Below are 21,418 nucleotides of genomic sequence, written 5' to 3'. Positions count from 1 at the left end.
AATGCCTCCAAGGGCTTGTAGGCACGGGAACATTCAGGTAAATTAATCTAAATTAGAAGTAGGCAGAGAATTTAGGGACAGGGGGCTCACTGAACAGTACTCGATGTGTTTCACCTGTCGTACCTCTCCTTGCACAGCACACCCATTGAAGCCCTGTTGATGAAGCCTGCACTGTCAGTGCCAGCTTTCTGGATGTGTAACACTGTGTTGGATATACCTCCAGGGCTCTGAGCTGGATGCCTGGTCCCAGCCAGGCAGTGCCATGGGAAATGCTGATGGGGAAATGGCCTGGGGAGTGCTGAGTCACAGCACAGAGCATCCAGCCCACCCCGCACTGGGGTCTTGCAGCACACGCTGGGAGGAGAGCTTGCACACACTGCATCTGATCCGAGCTCATCACCCAGGCACCCACTGTCAACATAGGGCCGTCTGCAGTCAGAAAAATGCAGTGAGTGCAGGATGAGACTCCAATGGTACTGCTTGCTCCTTTACTCCTTCTTCTCCTACAGTCTTCCTCTGCTGCTCCATCACCCCCACACCATGCACAGCCGCTTCTCCTTGCAGCTCAGTGAAGAAGTAGGCACTGGCAGCAGGCAGAAGGGAACCTGGGCCGACCGTAGGGTACAGCTTCTCACTCAAGGGCACGTGAATACAGGACTTAACATCACCTCCGTGCAATTTTGCAGCCTGCCCTCTCCAAGCACAGCATGACAGGAACCGCGACCACCACGGGTCCCTCTCAGCCCTGAACCACCCAATTAGAGCCTGGGTGCCAGGCATGAGCTGCGGGGCTGCTCCCTCAGTCTCCATGCTGGCACGGCCGGGCTCTGGAGGACAGCAGCATGGACCGACCTGGCCACCCTGAGTTCAGGGAGTCTGGCCGAGAAGACCATCAGTAGCAGGATTCGTGCTCCCTGCCCCTGACTGCATTTGTAATGGGATTTGATCGGCTTTAAGGCGGCTTATTCTGTCAATTAGCTTCAGCCAGTGAAATCCCTCTTCTCTCGAGCCCCGGGGGCAACAATCTGCTGACATGTTCTTCCCCGATCCAGCCATTAAACTCACCGGAGGGGATAGCAATTGTTAAAATGGTAACAATAACTACAAAATTAAAATTAAAATAAAAAAAATAAAAAAAAGGAAGGAGAGGAAAAAAAAATAAAGAAACTTGAAAACCCCTCGTACGTGGAGCCTTTCACTGCTGTTTACAGAAAGGCGCTACGAAACGCCGGCACTGGGGGAGAGCCGTGCCCGCCTCCCCACGGCCCCGCTGCCCCCTCGCCCGGATCCGCGCAGCACAGCGCTCCCGGACCGACACCGGGGCCAACCTGTGGAGCGGGGCAGAGCCCGAGCTGTTCCCTCCCGACAGGTGCCGAGGGACGGGGGACAGCGGAGGGTCCCCCGCGCTCCTTTCCGCCCCGCGCAGCTCTGGGTGGAAATGCTCCGGTGATGCGCGGAGCGGCCGGGAGGTGCCAAGCTTCCTCTGGTTGCCCCCCCAGCGCTCAGCCCTCGGTGGGATTCGGCCGGAGAGGGGATGGCAGTGTGGGGAACGGGGCGTCCCCTCGATTCGGGGCGTGCAAAATGGGGACCCGAAGCGCAAAGGCACGGTGCGGCGGGACGCGGAGCCTCGAGGCGGGCTGCCAGGAGCCGCCGAGGGCACGGCGGTACCCAGACCCCCGCTGAAGCCGCCCCGCAACTCCAGCCTCCTCCGCGCCCATCACCCCGACGGGAAACTGAGGCAGCGGGTGGGCGTCCGTCCGGCGGGGTGCTTACCTGGCAGAACGCAGCGCCGGCCCTAGGGCCAGGCAGAGCAGCAGGACCATCGCGGGCATCTCGGCGAGGCGAGGGCCGGCTCCGGGCTTGGGGGGAGCGGCGGCGGCGGCGGGACCCCCCCGATACCCGCTGCGCCGCGCTCCAGCCCCGCCGCCTCCCGCCCGGCTCCGCGCCGCCGGGGAGGCAGGGGAAAGTTGGGCATCTCTTCTGCGAGTCGGCGGCGGGCGGAGGAGGGGCTCCGCGCAGGGTCCTAGCTCCCCGCGAGGGGCCGCCTCCCGCCCCCAGAGGGCCGGGCGGCAACGGGGGGGCTCCTCGGAGAGCCCCCGTCACACAGCTGCCGGCACTGCGCCCCGGGAGCCGACAGCGGCAGCTGGCACCGGGCTGGTTCTGCCCCTCTGAGGAATGGCGAGCGGCGAGGTCCTCGCCTTATTGCTTTTAGTACATAGAGATTTCTTCTTCTTCGTTTATTTTATTATTCTATTCTATTTTATTTTTACAGAGGGTCATCATCATCAAAAAATGCAAGGAATGCGGTGTTACAGTGGGTCCTCTCCCACCTGTTGGGCTGCTGCCCTGTGAAAACAAGCTGGTGAGATGCATGAGGGGCTGAGGGTTTTGGTCTGCTGCTCCTCGCTCCTGCTCTCCTGGTTTGCCAGGCATCCCGGGTATTCTTTTTGCTGCAGGCATTCTCCTTGTAAACAGGAGTAACAGATTCCTTCCTGGCACGTTGTAGGTCGGAGTTACTGGGAATCAACTTTGTTACAGCTACACGCAGGAGAAATAATTATACTTCATTAGCTGGTAACAGCCCATGAGATGCAGGTGCCTGTTACCCAAAGGGCCTGCCCCTGCCTCTTGCAGAGATCACAGAATCACAGAATGGCTTAAGCTGGAAGGGATCTCAAAGCCCATCCAGTTCCAACCCTCTGCTATGCCCCCCACCAGCTCAGGCTGCCCAAGGCCCCAACCAACCTGGTCTTGAGCACCTCCAGGGATGGGGTACCCACAGCTTCTCCGGGCATCAGTGCCAGTGCCTCACCACTCTCTGGTAAGATCACAAATTGGGATTTGATGCCATCTGATGAACTGCCACCATGGGCAATGAGTTCCCTCAGCTCTGCGACAGCCTTTCTCCCCCAGACACAGGAAAATCTCTTCTTCCTTCCCCACTGGTAGCATGCTGGTAACCACTGTCTCACTGACTCAGTTTGGCAGGACAGGGATGTGTCATTTCCCCATGCTCACTCAATGTCTTCAGCCAGGACAAGTCTCAGTGAGGATGAGAAGGGCTACAGGAGCACAGGTGGTAAATAACAGCAGTGCACCCAGGGGGTTTTGCAAGGCTCTTCCTACGCAAGCTCTCCCTTGCTGATTCTTGCAATGATCACCTTAACCCTCAACCATGAGATCTGAACAGCATCAAAGCCATAGGAGGCAGCTGCAGGCATCGCAGCTCCAAGATGGAATTTCCTTGTAACTGAGCAGCTGCAGCTGATGTTGCTTTTAGTACATGCACAGAAGCCACTCTGGGATGATGGGTTTATAGGAAGCACATGTCAAAAGAGTAAATAATGAAAATCAAAGCAACAGCGAAGGTGAAAAGAGCTCTTTCAACTTCAAAGCAAGGCACCAGATTGCCCCAGAAGTCCTTCAGGACCCAGATGAAGCTGAAGTAGGGAAAAACGCAACAGGAGGATGCAGCTGTTGAGGAGTTGTGGGCTTGAACACAGAAAATCCAGGGGTTCATATATGTGCTCTCAGCTCCCCCTCAAGACGCAGGATGTGAAGTGGTACGTGTGGAAATTCATAGCACCAGTTTGTTTGACCATCCCTTCTGCTACATGGGAATGGAGACCTGGGGCAGGACAGCACTCACAGAGCTGCGGATGGCCTGAGAAGAGGCTGGGGATCAGAGCGTGATGTTGTTTTGGGGACACCTTCCAAGTGGTTGTATGCACTGGGAGCACTGAGCAGCTGTCCTCCTTGCTCTTCTTCATCTGTGGTGGTTTCCTGATTCAACTGCTCTTTTATTTGTGTCTGAGGTAGGGATGAAGCATGCCGATGCTGTGCATAGGAGAGGGAGGGGAGAGTACTGCCTTTCCAACACCTGATTTACCAACAGTGCAGGCTCAGGCAGGAAGAAGCCTCTTCAAATTCACAGCAAATGGTTTTGAACAGAAAAGAAACAACGCTCAGTCTGAATGCTGAGAAGCACAAAATGTCCTGCATTTTGTGAAACAGTCCCCGTTTTCCACTTGGAAGAGACATTTGTTTTGAGGTCTTCTGTTGTGGGATTCTCTGAACTTGAACAGGAGATGAAATGTTTCATTCAAGTAGCTTTTCGTCCCTTCTGGTATTATGGTTTAGCTGGCAAACTGATAAAACCAATTATTTACAGAGTCCTCGCGAACACAGAGCCCAGGGGACTCTGCTGCCACAATGAATGAGGCTTTGCTCGCACTCTCCTCACCGCCTGCGCAGGGGCTGCAGAAACAGCGCTGGGAGAAACAGAGGCAATTCCAGCCCTGTGCCAGGTCCCCTATCGTGCAGGGCTAGCAGGATTCCCGAGGGAGCTGCCCCATAACCAGAGACCTGTGCAAGTCTAGGCACACCTGCAGCCCTTCTTCTGAATTCTGCCGGTCTCCCTCCAAAGCTTCTTTGCAGTGTCAGCTTTGCAATCTGTGCTGTGGCGCTTGGAACCGCGGGCTGGAGCTGCAGGGGGAGGCGGAAGGCGAAGCGCTCCGCACCGCAGTGCTCGGGGCGCGGGCAGCACCACGGACAGCGGCCGCTGTACTGGGCTGCACCGGGACGGCTCCGTTGATGGAAAACCGATGCAAGCGGAGGGAAGTATTAACCCCTGAAACATCAGGCTCTGGAGGGCGGCACGGAGGGGCATTTGCTATTCCCGCCTCCTGTCCTTGCTCCACATCATCCGTCGGAGGACAGAGGAGGGTTTGAGTCGCCATTGCTGATGCTCGCTCTCTTCCTGGCAATAAAACAGGGCCATGCTGTGACCTGGAAGCTATGTGGTTCCCTTCCCTTTCCCAGAGCTGTGGGACATTGCAGCAGAAGCTTGGTCCAAGGGATCCACTTGGAAAACTCAGAGGATGAAAAACCCCTCCATAAGCCTAAACTCTTTTCTCTGAGCTGGGGCATGTCCTGCATGATAGAAACATTTGTTTCCTCTCTGAGGGCATTTGTTCAACACATCCAGGTTTTGTCTGTTCAGGCTCACCAGGCAGACTGGGCACAGCAGCAGATGCTGCATCTGGGCTCACACGACATCAATAACTGCTCCAGCTGGGCTCCAGCTTCCCACCGATACGGACAGTGATGATAGATGAAGCACAGAGGACATGGTTTGATTTTTAGGTGCTGGAGTGAACTTGTGGATTAAAAAAAAAAAAAAAATCATTTGGAGACTGAAGAAATGTGACATGAAGATTTTCCAAGGAGAATGAAGGGTGTGGGAGGACAGCCCAGGCCGAGAGCTGATGCAAGCTGTCCCAGGGGGTACTGATGGAAGCAAGAACTTTGCTTTCAGTCTCCACTACTATATCAGGCAGGGCCTGAAGGGGCCTTCCTGTCCCTTTCCAGTGTGAACAATCTCTCTTTCAAGCTAGTTAGTGGGAAGAGATCACCAAGTGGATACCTGATCTGATCCTAGGTGTCAAAATGGTTCTTGCTGTCATCCTGGGATGGGAAGGATGCCATCACCAGCTCTTTTTTTATGGCTCTGTTCTTCTGGCACTTTCCCCAGCTTGGGGCTTAAAATGCTATATTCCTCCTCAGGATCAATACATAAAAAGAGAACACGTACGTAGGAAAGAGTGCGGAGGTGAAGAGAGTTGGCAGCATTTGGTGAAAAAGGAAAAAATCTCAGCGAATTGAGCAGCAGGAGCTCCATAGGAGTTTCAAATGAGGATTTGCAGCTATGCCATCCACGCACAGGATGTCACATGTCCGTCACAGGGCCAAGAACTGTGGTTGGGTGTGTAGACAACAGCATCACTCCCAAGCAGGACACGCATTCTGAAAGGTCTGCAACTCCTGCTGTAAATTTTGGGGACACACAGCTGCAGGAACAGAAGCAATTGCTTCCTTTCACTGCAGAAATGCGGTTGGACACAGACAAGCTAGCTCCATGTCAACCTTTGTCACAATAGTTCAGTGTGGGGGAGAAGGAACCAGGAAGGTGATGTAGACAGTAAACACTGGGATTGGAATGACAATTGCATTTCACACTGTGACTTCCTAGTAGCTGGGAAATAGGTGGGTTTGGGACTCTCCAAAGGGCACAGCTGAGTTCAGGGCAGAGCCTGCATATGCACAAGCTGGGGCTCATGGGAAAACCCCATGGGGAGATGCAGCCAGCCAGAACGCTGCCTGGTTGTCTCTGTACTGCAGCTCTGAAGGAACCCACTGGCCTCCCTAGCAGGGTTTAAAGAAGGAGCACAGTTTATTTGTTGTTAATGTCCTTAGGCATTTCTGCTTGGAGCTGCAGGGTTTCAATGACTTCTCTCCATGCTGTATCAGGAATGTTTATACAATAGTAAATAATGCTAACTGCTCATCTGTGGCCAAGCTCAGCTGCTGCAATTGCAACAGATGCCTGCAGCGAGCCCGTGTTCTCACACCTCTTCTTGGAAGCTGTGAGGCATTTCAGGGTCTCTTTACTTCCCTCCCTTGTGAAACTCTGGTGTCCCTCCAGAAGGAGGGAAAAGTCCACACTTAAGTACCCGAACCCCAGGGACATGTTTTGGAGGGGCTGGCTTCTACCATGGGCTAGGGATGCAACGCATGGGATGCTGCAGTCCCTGGTGTCCCTCATCAGTGCTGTGTTGGTGAGAGCTCACCAAGGAGGTGGCTCTTGGCAGATGAGACCTGGCATACCTCAGTGCACTCTGATGGGCTCTCTATAGGGCCAGATGCTCCCACCTGGAGCACTTAAGGGAAGAGATCATCCAGCCTTACCATCAAGATGCCCCCACCATGCCTACTACACCACATCCCTCAGCGACACAGCTATACTTTCCTTAAACACCTTCAGGGACAGTGACTCCCTCACCTCCCTGTGCAGCCTGTGCCACTGCCTCACTACACTTTCTAAGTTCCCCCACCACCCTGGCCCCTCCAGCTGCCAAAAGCAGTCAGTAGCAGCTGAGGCACAGAGAAGCTGACACAGAGCAATGCTCGGTGCCCTGCAGCCTCCACACTGCAAAACCAACTGGGCAGAAATGCCTGCATTTCTGGACAAAGATTCTGGCACTGGGGTCTAGTAATTGCCAGCACATCAGGAAGGAGATATCTTCTCCTAATGCTGGCTAAGCTCCAGTCTTAATCTTGTTCGTCGCTGTTAAGTCTCAGCAAAAAAATCAGGCCAATGTGGTGAAAGGAGGTGAAATAAAAAGATGGGAGAGGAGACTGAAGCCCGTTCAAAAAAATGGAAAAGAAGTAATCTTCAAAGGTTCCCACAAGCCCACACACCCTGGCCAGGGAGAGCTGCACAGATAAACACTGTGAAAGCAGTAGGAACCTCACAGGGTGTGTTTTAGCTTAATAGACTGTGGGAGGAGAGAGATTTGAGGCTGGAATTTCAGGGAACAGTGATGGGAGTGGAGTGCCTGGTGTTGGGGTCTGTAGGATATAAAGGAAAGAGGTTTGGGAACGCACATCGGCTGCAGCACTGGGATCTCCCCCCTCCATACAACCACTGCCCAGGTATTCTCACAGATGCAGCTTCCAGAACCTGTGTTTGTCACCTCCTGCTGCCATGGGTACTCATATCTGCCCAACAGCCTCAGGCGATGCACTGCAGTTCAGTAAGGCTGTGCCCCAAAGGCACTTCCCTTCACCTTGCTGAAAGTGCATCTGGGATGAAGGTCAGGGAGCATTCCTTGGGCAGCTGCATGCATTCAGCACACAATTCTAGGGTACGTGGTGAAGAAATTGAGGTGTGGAAGATGCATCAAAGCAGAATGGAGTCTGGGGGGGGGTCCAAAAGGAAAGTGGCATGCAAAACAAAACCACTGGCTCCTGGGAGAGCCAGGCAGCAATTTTCCCTTCTGTCATCGCCTGTGAGTTCGGTGGACAAGGGACTCTGTCTCCCAGGAGGCTGTTAGAGAATGCCTCCCAACAGCAGTCAAATCCCCCAAAAAAGAGCAAGCCATAATTACACCCACACAGCTCTCCACACACCGCGCTAAGCTTCACCCCCCCGCCATCAGAAACGCATCCATGCTGATGGAGTGGATATGTTGATTAAAAATCCCCAAAAATGAATAGATCAAGAGAAATGTGCCGTATCCCTGCAGCAAGGGTGAAGTGCTTTTTAATTAAGGACAAAGAGATGCAAATGTCCTGAATCATCACAAGCAAATAGCAAAATAGCACCTGTCAGAATATGAAAAAACAAGCACCCAGCATTCCCTTGTGATTAGCTTGAAGGAGGCATGGAGTTAAAAAAATAAAATAAAAATAAATCCCACTGAGAACTGAAAACTGAGATGGGGGAAGCAGATTTTCATTTCTGTCACCCAAAAATGTTCCTGTCCGGATAGAAAGGATGTGGGGATATGGTGCTGCATAGCACCCCATGCACACAGCTGTAGGACTGCATCCAGAACAGCGCCCATGGGCATCCCCTGGCTTAGTGCCATCACTGTCCCAGCACTGACGAACCAGGGCTGGGGGGGGCACGAGGGAAAAGCAATGAAAGGAGCAAGTGTTGGGAAGCATGGCAAGAGCCAGCACGGCCCAGAAGCAGTGACAAAGGGCTGTGAAAGGAAGGCAGAGCGAGAGGGAAATGCCTGGAATAATAAGTGACGGACGGATGCCTTTGAAGGGGACTCGGGTTTCTCGGGTCTCCAGCCTGACCTACTTAAAACTGTCGTAATCTGATGAAGGAGCATCCTCTGGCTCTAAATATAAACTTCACTCCTCTTTGCTTGCATCCTTTCCTGCTGCCACCGACTGTGGTCAGCAGCAGTGTGAGGTGCTGTATGCATCCCATAGGTTGCAGAGGCACAAGAAAGGGCTCTCCACCATGAGGTCCCCCACGGGGCTGCCAGGCTCTTCACCCATGAGAAAAGGCCACACAACAGCACTGAGCCCAGAGAAGACAGTGCTGGCACTGCATTGCTTTCCAGCAGCCTTTGTGAATAGGAGCAGCACTCTGCATTGCCTGTGGGGAATTAAAGGATGCAGTGCTGCCAGGTAATGGTTCTTGGTGTAAGCAACACAGAACTGTGCATCAGGACCCAAAAAATAAGAACTCCCCCTTCAACTCCTTGTGTGTGTGATTTGCAGTCAAACATCTCTCATTTAAAATGAATCACAAATTTAGCTGCACAACGGAGTCCTGCGGCATCTAAACAATTAGCAAATTTAGGCAGAATTTGGCAATTAGTTTAAGCTAGAAGAAAAACAAACAAAAATCACAATCCAAGAATAAAGAGCAGCAATCAAAGCACTTTTTTTTTTCCTCCACTGTTTTGAAATGAAATGTTTTGCTTAAGAATGCCAAAAATGTTACATCAATCCATTTTCTAAATTAAATGCTTCAAGTTCTTCCACCTCAGCACACCACTGTTCATTTAAAACGAGACCTTCTCTGAGCAAAAGAACGGAGAAAGAACCGCTGTTTTGGCTTGAACAAAATACCAAGAGGACAAGATAATTTTTTCCCTCATTTGCCCCATTTTGCTGAAAAGACATATAGGCAAAACTTCCACGTCACAGAATCATTAGTGTTCTTTTCCAACCTTAAGATCATCAAGTTCAACCCATCCCCACCATGCCCACTAACCACGTCCCTCAGTGAGGCACCTACGTGGTTCTTGATCACCTCCAGGAACAATGACTCCCCCACCTCCCTGGTCAGTCTGTGCCACTGTCTCACCACTCTTTCAGAGAAGAAATTTTTCTTGATATCCAACCTGACCCCCCCCCGGCACTATCAGCGGATCAGTGACACTCATAATACTGTCTTATCAAAGGCTTTCATCATCCCCTTTCACCCCACAAATAGAGTCTCTGGGACTGGTGAGCTGTTTGGGAACCTCCATACACCTTTATCCAACTCCTTTACTTTGGCAGCAAATGTCTATGTGGGAAAGGAAGGAAAAAAACAATTATGCTTTTTAAGCAAGTCATTACAGAAGCTAGCAGGTGGTGCGTCTCGTACCACCAGCAGAACGAGATGAGTTTGATCCCATTGTGGCAACAGGCCCTGTTAATTTTCTTGGCAGGATCTCCCATGCTAAAGCAACAATGCAAATGTTTGCTTTTACTTCTTTGACAGTGTCTGTGAACACCAGGAAGCTTAGGGTATGTAATGCTATAATGTGATGGAAAGCACAGCAATAATAGTGGGGTGGCACAATCCCAGGCTGCAGCAAAAGAGAACAAGCCCAAACGTAGCAGCCATAGATGCAAAAACAAAGAAAGAAAAACTTCTTACCTTTGAAAGGCCACAGATATGCAGGGATCTCCAGTGAGATACCCTCACCTCCACTGCCAACCCGTAAGTGAAGTCTGGGAAGGGGTAGATCCTGGCTCCACCCCTTCTGGGCACTCAAGTACATTGCATGCACCTGAGCTCCCCTGAGTTGGCCCTGCCTTCCCACCAGGTGCTCAATCACTGGTTCAGGCTGTGACTTAGCGTTTCTGCTGCAGAGTTAAAAATAAATAAATAAATGAAATAGAAAACAACGGAAATTCTCCTAATGTGAAATGCTATTCATGTTAATTTCCGCAAAGCTCAAATTTAGGATAAAACGGGAGCTGACAGATTCTCCTTGAAGGAGGAGGGAGGACAGAAGATAATGTTTAGTAAAGAGAAAAGGAAGATCAGACAGGCAAACTGGATTTTTTTTTAAGCTCGCAAGGAGATGCTAAGCTCAATAATCAGACAAGAAAGGCAGCGAGCAGCTATCAAAGCAGCACCATTTTAGGAGCCGTACTCATCTGAAAGCGACTTTTAGTTCTCGGGAAAACTGCCGCCTCAACAGCTGTCCCAATTAGAGCCAGCCGGAAATTTCCCAATAAACCAACATTTTGTCAGAAAATAATTCACTGAGTCTGAAGTGCTCCAAGTTGGCTGAACTGCTGCTGGATGTGAGTGGGGCTGCGGGGGGGCCGGCGTTCAGCTGGCAGCTCCCTGCCACCAGCAGGAACGGGGATGGGAAAGGCAATGTTGGGGAGCAGCTGCAGGCGCCAGGAGGTGCCTCGTCTGTGTCATTTATGCTCAAGATTTGGTTTGAAAAAGATAAAAAGGCAACTGAGTTTCTTATGAACCTGAACTCGAGCCAGTCGGATTTGTTTACGCCACCATCCCATATGCCTGACCCCATTTTAGGATCCGGCGCGTGGATCTGCCAGAAAGAAGAAGAAAACCAAAGTGCTGTGGAGAGGCTGATGCTGGAAGTGTCTTCTGCCAGGTGTGGATGCTTGTGGCCATGGTCATGCCTGTTTGCCCTGTGGCCAGCAGCACCCCTGGGGGATCTCCATCCCAGGAGCCTCCTGGTGCCTCCTTCCATCTCTTCTAAGCTGACGTTGCCTACAGGTGTTTGAGAACTGATATGTTACCACCAGACAACTCACTGGGTTTGTTCCCGCTGCTTCACTACTTAGCATCATAGAATCATAGAATTGCTCAGGTTGGAAAAGACCTTAAAGATCATCAAGCCCAACTGCAACCTAACCATACTACGCTAACTCTAATAACCCTCTGCTAAATCATGTCCCTGAGCACCACATCCAAATGCTTTCTAAACACATCCAGGGATGGTGACTCAACCACCTCCCTGGGGAGCCTATTCCAGTGCTTAACAACCCTTCCAGTAAAGAAGTTTTCCCTGATACCCAACCTAAACCTCCCCTTGCCACACCTTGAGGCCATTTCCCCTCATCCTGTCGCCAGTGAGAAGAGGCCAACCCCACTGTTGTTGCAATCACCTTTGAGGTATTTGAAGAGAGCAATAAGGCATCCCCTCAGCCAGAGAAAGTCAACAAGATATTGCAGAATGTGTAAAGCTTCACGTGAGCATGGAGAGATGTCAGCTGGCTGTATTTAAATTATGTATTAAAGAATCCACCAGGAAGGACAACCCAGCTCCCTGTGCCACCATCCCAGCACCTGCTGGGACTGGAGAAAACCCTGTGCCAAACTGGAGCTTCAGGGGCAGGCAAAAAGCTGAGAATGCCGACCAGCAGGAAAAGCCCTTCTGAAAGCAGTGATGATTAATTACTACCGATAATTAACCTACAGTGACAGTGGTAGCTGGGACATGCATCTAATTGCATGCAGCTATGAATGCAAACAGAGCCCTTCTCCAAAGGGAGTGCTGCTTTTTTGAAGCATCTAGAAATGATTATTGGAGACAGCAGAGTTTTTCCCAGCACGAGGGGAACAACCGGTGCAAATATTGAGGTACAGAGCCTATCTGGGGGCACTGCTCCCTGTTCCCATGTGCTGGCTGCTCCCATCGTGTCCCCACCACACCCAGCCTGCCTGCTCGGAGCTGACATCCCCTCCAAAGGCAGAAAACCCTTATCTGCTGCTTTCCCCATCTCCTCTCCCAAGCTGTGAGATCCCACCCCTCTCACTGCCTGTCCCGGCTGACAGCCCTGCTTCCTACAGAGCAAATGGGCTGAGACTCGGCAAGTGAAGTCATTTGCATTGATTTCCGTGGCCTGGATTCTCTGCCTGGATTCTCCCACTGACCATGGCCACCCTGCCCCTGGGGTGGGAGCTCCATGTCCCCAACCTGAGCATTAAGGGTTGGCTGTGCTCTGACCTGCTCAGAAAGGAGCAGTGACAGCATCTCACTCTCAAAAAGGGTCTCTGCACCAGCACGGCAGGAACGCTGTGCAAGAAGCTCAAGTGTTTTTTTTTTCCTCAGAGAAAATGCTTCTATTTTTGACAAAAGGCCTTTTTGAGGTATGATACCTCTTATGAAACTTCTCCCACATCAGTGCTTTACATAAACTATTTTGCTGTAGTTGTGTTATTCATCGTATGCATTTTGCACCAGCATCATCTAGTTTGTCCCGGGAGAGCAGAAAGCAGAGTGTTGGCTGTAGGACATCCTGCAAAACCCCGTCCTCTGCTGAGCACCTCCTATGTCTCTGGGGGTGTTTCTAAGAGCTGGGATGCATGGGAAGGGCTTGCATCCAAATCGTGCCCTGGTGCATCTCATCTGATGGAGCAGGGTGAGAAAAGGGTCCGAACAGCACCAATATCACCTGCAGCCTTGCAGGAGCAAGGTGTAATCAGGCCAGGAAGCACCAAATTATTGCTCCTTGGATCAGAACCTCTGCCAGTGGGAGATGCAAAGGTGAACAGCATCACACTAATATTCACCTGAAGAGCCCATAGCCCCAGAGTGTGCTGGCAAGACATCCTTCTGCACTCTCATAGGGATTAACAGGATGAAGAGCCCATTCACTGCATCGCTATCACAGCCTTATTTTTTTCTCTGGGCCTGAGATGTCAGGGCTGATAGCAATGCAGTTTGTTTCACACCAAATGTACAGTGATAGGTCAGGAGAACAAGTGAAAATGCCACCTTTGAGGGGAATTGCATCATTAAAATGTCACAGTAGTATCTTGGGAAGCCAACCGGAGATTCCAGCTGCAGCTTCTCACACCCTCTGCTAGAAAAAATAAATAACACCTGCCAAGAAAAACCAGGCCTTTCCTTTCTAAAGAGATTACTGTTTTTTTTTTTTTTTTATATATCACTGTTGTTATGCACCACTCTGCCAGCAAGAGAGCCATGATCCCATTTTCCATTGCCATGAGTCTGATCTGGGGGGAATACAATCTCCCCCCAAGCTGGATAAAATCTCAGACCTCAGGCTTAAACTTTGGGATTACTATGAGACTTTCAGGAGGGCAGATGACTCTACATCGAATTACTTTCTCACTGAGGAAATCATCTATCAGCGCTCCTTGCTGACTGGTGAGGTCCCAGAAGACTGGAGTCTTGCCAGTGTGACTCTCATCTACAAGAAGGGTTATAAGGAGGATCCAGGGAACTACAGGCCTGTTAGTCTGACCTCGGTGCCAGGGAAGGAGCAGATTGTCTTGATGGAGATCATGCAGCATGTGTGGGACAACCGGGGGATCAGGCTTAGCCAACACAGGTTCACGACGTGCAGGTCCTGCTTGACCAACCTGATCTCCTTCAATGATCTAGTGACCTGTCTGGTGGATGAGGGAAAGGCTGTTGATGTGGTCTACCCAGACTTCAGCAAAGCCTCTGACACTGTCTGGTGGATGAGGGAAAGGCTGTTGATGTGGTCTACCCAGACTTCAGCAAAGCCTCTGACACTGTCTCCCACAGTGTTGTCCTGCAGAAGCTGGCTGTCTGTGGCTTGGACAGGTACACTCTTGGCTGGGTAAGGAACTGGCTGGAGGGCCGGGCCCAGAGAGTGGTGGTGAATGGAGTTAAATCCAGCTGGTGACCAGTCACGAGTGGTGTTCCCCAAGAGTTGGTGCTGGGGCCTGTCCTCTTCAATATCTTTATTGATGACCTGGATGGGGGCATTGAGTGCACCCTCAGTAAGCTTGCAGATGACACCAAGTTGGCTGGAAGTGTTGATCTGCCTGAGAGTAGTGAGGCCCTACAGAGGGATCTGGACAGGCTGGATAGCTGGTCTGAAGCCAATGGGATGAGGTTCAACAAGACCAGGTGCCAGGTCCTGCACTTTGGCCACAACAAGGAGAGGGACAGGTGGATGGAGTCCTCCTTCCTTTTTGGGAGAGGCTTCCATGTTCCCAGAACTCGCCCGTGACGAGCTGCCCCATGGCCCTGTGCTTTCCCAGTCTCCTGCTTGCCCTTCACCCTTGGTGGGGCAGGGAGTTACTTCTCACCCTGGCTCAGGTGATATGGGACAGAGGTGCAGAGCCACAGAAAAGGCATAGAATGACAGTGCCCTGATCAGACTTGGACTGCTGTCTGGCTGTCTCACCTCAATGGCCGGCCACTGTGCAGCTGATGGCAGTAGCTGCCACTGCTTCAGGCTTTTCTCTGCATGTATCTCCTTCTTCCCATCTGGAGGAGCAGCTCCAAACCTTCTCAGTGCTCCTAACACTCAGGCCTTCATAGCAGCAAGCCCTCTGCTCTCCCCCCGTTCTGTGCCTCAGTGCCTAATTGTTCTAATAGTTTCTCAAAGCCTCCATTTATCTTCTGCCATAATTCAGGTCTTTGTTTCACACTGTGTAGCAGAGGGAATAAAGCAGTGCCAGGACAATGAAAAATCAGACACTGAAGGGCAGATGACTCCGTCCCTTTGACCATGCACACAAGAAAAATCAGAACTACCTGCATTTTTGTTTGTCAACATCCATCTGGTCCAGGCAAGATAATAACCACAAATGTCTGAAGCTGGGGTGCAAAGAATGGGGAGGGAGCACTCTATTGTGGCTGCCTGAGTGGTTGTAATGCTGGTACAGCAAAGCCTTTTGTCCACTGTTTTTTTCCCCTTTGCAGATTACTTTACTGGCTGCCTTTTGTGTTTTCCCCCCCTCTCTCCAACCACCTCATTGCTCAGTTTGGAGGATATCTCCAGAAATTTAGGGCTTGCAATCCACAGCCAGGGCTTTCTGGATCTGAATCCCTACTGCTAAGGTACCCATTATCTCTGCTCTGGAGCTGAACTGCATCATTTGAACTCACCCTAGCAAACTTTTAACTCCTTGCCCTGTAATTTTAATGAGCAGTGTCAGCCACGGATTAACCACTGTATTCATCCATCTGCAAGGTGATCCCTGTGCTGCAGGACCTGCCAGCCAAGCCCCAGCTCGTCCTTCCCTGTCCTTGATTAAATGATGGTATGTTTTTCTAATCAGGAGAACCACAGATGGCAAATAAATGAAATGGTGGGGGAAAAAAAAATCAAATTAATATTTATTTATGCTAAAACGCATCATCACTTTTATTTGTAACGTGTCCATGTATCAGAGGCACTGTGATTGCTTTCAACTTCTCCTACCAGCTCAAGCTCGGGAGATTTGGAGACATGCCGTGCCAGCAGGTTCAAGGCAGGGAGACACCTTAGGAGCAGAATACATTCACATCCGAGTCTTGGGTTGCCCAAACATCTTGCTGGTGATTACAAGGAGGGGGAGAGAGGGATTGTCTAACTCTGAAACACCAAAACGACCGTGGTTTCTTCAAAGGTTTTAGAGAGTGCTTGTGACACAGCAAGAGCCAGGGATTAAGCTCTAAATCCACGTTTTGTCCTCGGAAAGCTGTCCTGATCACTAATAAAGAAAACTCTGCACTCTTGAGAAATATTTATCTACATCATTGAATCTCCCCCCCCCCCCCCGTTGCTGGGCGCCTATGGCAGGCAGCAGCTGGGAGCAAAGTGGTCAAAGCCCTTTGGTGTGAGATGGAAGCGCCTCGCTGGGCAGGGCGAGGGTGAGGGGATGGTGGGAGTAGCCGGGGTGCTGCTGGGGGTGGAGAGGCCTTGTCGGAGCTCTGACAGCACCATTAGCGGCCCTGGTGACAGGGATGGTTGGGTTAGGGCAGAACTGCAGGGTGAGGCTTGGAGGCGGTGGTTCCATGCACTCTGCAGCCCACACGTAGCTTTTGTCCATCCTTCCTTTGTGTCAATCTCATTCACTTCAAGCGCTGCAAGCAGAGAGCTGCAGTCTGCCAGTGCACATTCAATGGGCTTTGGCAAACAGCAGTGCTTTGCCAAACAGGCTCTGCTCTTTCAGAGCATTTTCCAGGGTGGAGAGAACCAAAGTTTGCACCCCTTCAGACTGAGAAATAGGGAGAGGTGATCCCTGCCCTGCAGGATGGGCATAGATGAGCATAGAAGACATCCGTGCTCTGGAGCACTGCACATCCCACTGGTCACAGGGAAGACTTGGCATATGAGCACAGGGTCCCGGGTGCTTTGCTATAGGAAACATCACTGGAGGCACACCAAGAAGCCCAAAGTCAGCTCTTCCAGCTGAAGAGATGCTTACATGGAGACAAAGTGCACAATGCTAACTGCATGATTGCATGAGGCAGAGAAAGGATGGGTGAGGATCCAGGGCTCCTGTTCTAATGCAAGCTCACCAATGGCCATCAAATGAAAAAGAAAAATCGCAGTCCCCAAACCTAAAGGAAAGTTCTTCATCTCAAAAGGAGTGGGGAAACTCCTCTCTGCAAGATGTGGCCACAGGTATGAGTTTAAGGAGCTGCTAAACCAACTCACAGAACAACAGCACAAAATCCATTGAGAACTGTTAAGCACAAGGACTTCTGCTGGCAAATCCCTGAGCCACAGATTGCTAGAGGCTCTGCGACTGTGGAGGATCTCATGCATTTTAGCCTTTCATGCATCTGCTATTTGACTACTATCAGGAAGCAGATACTTTTCAGCCAAGAATTTTAGTTCTCCCATTTTACCAGTGGCACCTGGGAAATTGTGAGCACAGCAAATACCTGCACTAAAGCTTAATTTTTTTTAATACCCACCTTCCTCCTACACATAGCTGGGTAATATTTTTTCAGCAAATGGCTTATTTGCTTTAAATACGTGCAATTTCCAGGCATCCAAAGTGATGCAAAAATCCAGGTCAAATTCCCTGAATAGCTTCCACCACCAAAAAAAGCAACAAACGCTCTGAAGGGTTGAGCAAATCACATGGAGAATGGTTGGAGTCCTTCCGAAATCTCCTTTTTCACTATTTCCAAAATACTTCTATTTCAGGCACTTTGTGTATCCACCAGCAATAGGCTCTTTCTGAGCTTGAGAAATGCAGACCCCATTCCCTGCTCTCCCCAGGGTTACAGCGCTCAGGGCTCCCACCCCAGCTCTGCTCTCACCTGCTGCAGCCAGTGCCATTCTCTGGAGCTGCCCTGAGCATCCATTGGGTTGGATCAGGACCTGGAATGGGCAGGAAGTGATGCCAGCTCTGCTAAAGTCCTCACAACAAGGTCCTCTTTGTCTTGGAGATGCCACATTATGGAGCTGAAATAATTTGCTTTTCTCTGTGCCTGGAAGAAAGTGTCTTTCTATACATAAGTTTAGGGGGCCAAATGATTCAGCTTTGAAGGAAGTATCATTCCATATGACCACCTTATTCCAGGCAAGTGAAGAGATGCAGCATTTCAGGGAGGTACCAGTTATACTGAGCAGGCTTGGATAAACGCTGCAACCCACCTCCTACTGACAGTAACGTACCAACCCCTCCTGACATGCTATGGCCTTTCCAAATAACTCTGCTTGCAGATCCTTGGGTGCCCCCGTGGAAAATACTTTGGGTCTGCAGAAACAAAGCCCCTGACCACAGTATTAGTGACTTTTCACTTTGAAACAAAATCAGATCAATACAGCATCCCCAAACTGCACATCTCCCATCAGAATGCTAGGGCTTCCCAGTTAGAAACATCTCTCTAAAACCCCAGACGAGGTTGACTCGTATTATAGAACCACAGAATGGTTGGTTTGGAAGAGTCCTTAAAACCCATCCACTTCCAACCCCCTGCTGTGGGCTGGTTGCCCCCCACCAGATCAGGCTGCCCAGGGCCCCAATCCCACCCAGCCTTGAAGAGGGGCTAACACCATATGAGCCTGATTTCCACAGAAGCCACCAGAGTTTCCAGTCAGAATGGTTCATTATAAACAGGTAAGCCTCGAGCTCTGAGAGAGCCATCCAAAGTGCTTTGGCTAATGCAACTTGAATTTTGGGAACAGAGAGGTTCTTTGATCCAGGCTGAGTAAAGCACAGCGCACTTCGGGTTGCATTTGAAAGTAATTAAAGATTTCTGCTATCAGACATGCATCCATCCCTCTCCATAACTCCAGAGGCCCTGCAGCACACAAACAGATCCCTCCTCCTGGCTGTGGGACCGGTGTCCCTCAGAGGGGAAGGAGGGCTTTGGGAGTGATGAAGCACTGCACACCTCATTTGTGTTACGCTCCTGGTAGTTGGGGGAGTGCTTCACAAAGCCTTCCTTTTTATACAAGTATTTTCTTCAACTGAATTCCGCTCAGGTTTCCTCAGGCAACACATGAATTTTGTTTACCAGGTGTTTCAACAGGACTCAAAATTTCATTTATGAAAAGCTGGCTTGAGCCTTCTGAGGCATTTGAAGCCATGCTGAAACATGGCAATTTGAAGCACTTACCTGCCCCCTTCCTGCGAGTCTTCAAAGCAAAGGTTACCAGGACAACAGAGCCCACTCAGTCCAGCAGAATGAATTATTTTTTAGGTGATGTCATTATTAGCTGGGCGCCAACAAAATTATGCAAATGAACTCCCTAGACAACAGGAAAAAGTCCAACAAAGAGCACAGCAACTACCCTCAACTGAAGAAATGTAATGTCACCCAAATCCTAATCAATGATACCTTTCAAACCCTCCCGAGGAAGCTGGCCTCATCCCAGCACCCCTCCTGGAGGGACCTGACTGAGGTCCTGAAGCACCAGTTGCTTGAGGGCTCCTAACTGATAACAAGTGTGTTCTGACAGCAGCTGTTCTTGGGGAAAGGAAATCTCTCAGCACTACGTTACATTGCTATAGATGGTTATTCAAGCTTAATAAATCCTCCTTATCAACCCTGTCTCGCTACCCCTCATAATTTAAGCATGGTGTAATAAGGCAGCGTGAAGGCAAGGGCTAGTTTTATGGTCAAACTGGGGATTACAGTCTAGCACAGATATTTAAAGATTCACAACAGCGAAGAGAAATTGTAAGAGGAGCCTAAATAGCTCCCCTTGAGCTCTGGGAGATGGGCTGATGAGTTACAGTCATTTCCAGTGCAGGGCTGGGCTGATGTATGGCTGAGCTGGGATCAGACTTGAGACTTACTGCTCCTCGTGCAAATGTAAACCCAGCACATACTGAAAAATTATGCACTGATTTCAGAGGAGGTATCTTTCTGAACTACATGTATTGTTCTCTATTTTATTTTATTTTTTTATCATGAATATTGCATGGTTTTCTTTCTTTCTCTGAATAAAGTCAACAGTGTTTTGTTTTGGGTTTTGTTTGTTTGTTTGGTTTTTTGTCTCTGTTCTCCTTCATTCTTCACAAACACCAAAGGAACACCTTTCCCCTTGTAAGTGACTTGCCATGCTGCTTGGAGCGAGGAGCCTTTGCTCTCCGATCACCTCATTACTGAAGACAGCCCAGCCCAGCCCACTCCTTCATGGCACCACATCAGAAGAGGAGTTCCAAGCCCTGGCAGCTTGGCTTCTTTTCCCTGTCTGTGTTATCTGAATAATAAAAATATACTGCTTCTTCCTACCAGCCTTTCCTCACTTACACCCTTAGACTATCATGGCTACAGCAGTACCTCTGCTCACACCGTGGCTGGCCTTCCTAGGTTGCTATTTATCAAGGACTCCAAAGTGCTTTTATTGAATGCTAAATGCTGAGACAGTTCCTACACGTCTCCCCTTCCAAAGGAAATCACCCAGTATTGTTTCTCAGATGTTTTCTCTCTGGCACCCAGGAGGGTGATGTTTCCCACTCACAGTAGGGAAGGAGATTTCCTGTGGTTGATAGCCACAGCTCCAGGTGCACCGCCCAACCCCTCTGCAGCCCACTGCTTGATGCTGGTGTGAAGGTGGGGGAGGTCATCTCCATCCCTATGAAGGAGCGTGAGCATCCACAGATGGAGCTTGGAAGCAGTGTGCCTTGCTGCTAGCACTTCGCCTCGTGTGACAAGAGGAGGTTGGGATGGGGCAGGGGAGAAGTTGCAGCCTTTTTCCACCCCCAGCTCCCAGGAGGATGTACTTCAGGTGCCAAAGTCTGGTGCTCCCTGTGAGGCTCCTGCAGCCTGCCAATGTGTGAAAGTTTAAGGAGGAGTGAATTCCAGCAAGCCACAAATCCAGCAAGCGCGGATGTACTCCATGGAGTGGGGCAACTGCAAAGTCTCAGATCAAGTTCCCACTGACAAGGTGCTGATGGACAAGTTTGCTCAGGAGGGACAGGGCTTTGCAGAAGAAAGCGCCATTTGCTTGCAGGCAGGCAGCATGGAAATGGAAGAGCCCCATAAGCAGGAGTACTGAGGCATCAGCCCTACCTGTCTTACAGGGAGAGGGGAGAGAGGAGAGAGCAGCTCCCAGAGAGGGAGCCCTACGTTATGCTGGGTTTCTGATCTCACCACATGGATGCATGAAAGCCGACTGAAGGCCGGCGTTGGGCTCTCACTACACCCCATGAGGAGACAGCGTGCAGCACTGTGGCTGTGGGGCTGTCTGGCACAGGGGACACATTCCTCTCTTCCCAATACTGTGCACCACGGGAGCCGCACATCAACAGTTCCCTCCCCGAGCACTGCTGTGCTATAAGCACCTAATAATAAAAGCTGGCTATTGCCTCCCTAAGACACCTGTCAGCTTGTGCGCTAAGTGGCAGAGTAATAAATACTTGTTCTGCTCTGCCTTTCTTCGTGAATTCTCCCGGCTCTGCCTGTTTTCATTAGTATTTCTTTTCTGTGGACACTGCAATTACACTCTGTTCCTCTTCAGGGCCCTTGTTCCAGGTTCAAATAGAGAAGCGATAATGCAGGGAAGCTTTTTACATCGCTGTTTATTTTTGTCTCCTGAGTCAGGAAGATCTTTTCAGGCTGGGTTCAACCCGGTGCTGTTTTGATTGAGAGAGGACTCGGGGAAAGGGGTGAAA

At 50.5% G+C, this 21,418-nt stretch overlaps 1 protein-coding gene across 1 annotated transcript in view; it reads right to left on the bottom strand.

Annotated features, from left to right (window-relative positions):
- The window catches only part of GABRE (gamma-aminobutyric acid type A receptor gamma3 subunit), a 35,531-nt gene extending 33,532 nt beyond the window's left edge, over positions 1 to 1,999 (bottom strand). Inside the window, exon 1 of the mRNA NM_205245.2 lies at positions 1,774 to 1,999. Coding sequence (NP_990576.1) covers positions 1,774 to 1,832 — 59 coding nt within the window. The 5' untranslated portion in view covers positions 1,833 to 1,999. The remainder of the gene's footprint in view (positions 1 to 1,773) is intronic.
- Between the last annotated feature and the right edge of the window lie 19,419 nt (positions 2,000 to 21,418).

This window comes from Gallus gallus, chromosome 4 (genome assembly GCF_016699485.2).
Source record: "Gallus gallus isolate bGalGal1 chromosome 4, bGalGal1.mat.broiler.GRCg7b, whole genome shotgun sequence".
NCBI lineage: Eukaryota > Metazoa > Chordata > Aves > Galliformes > Phasianidae > Gallus > Gallus gallus.
Note: the sequence above shows the minus strand (reverse complement) of the source record. Positions and strands in the feature narration are given on the sequence as shown.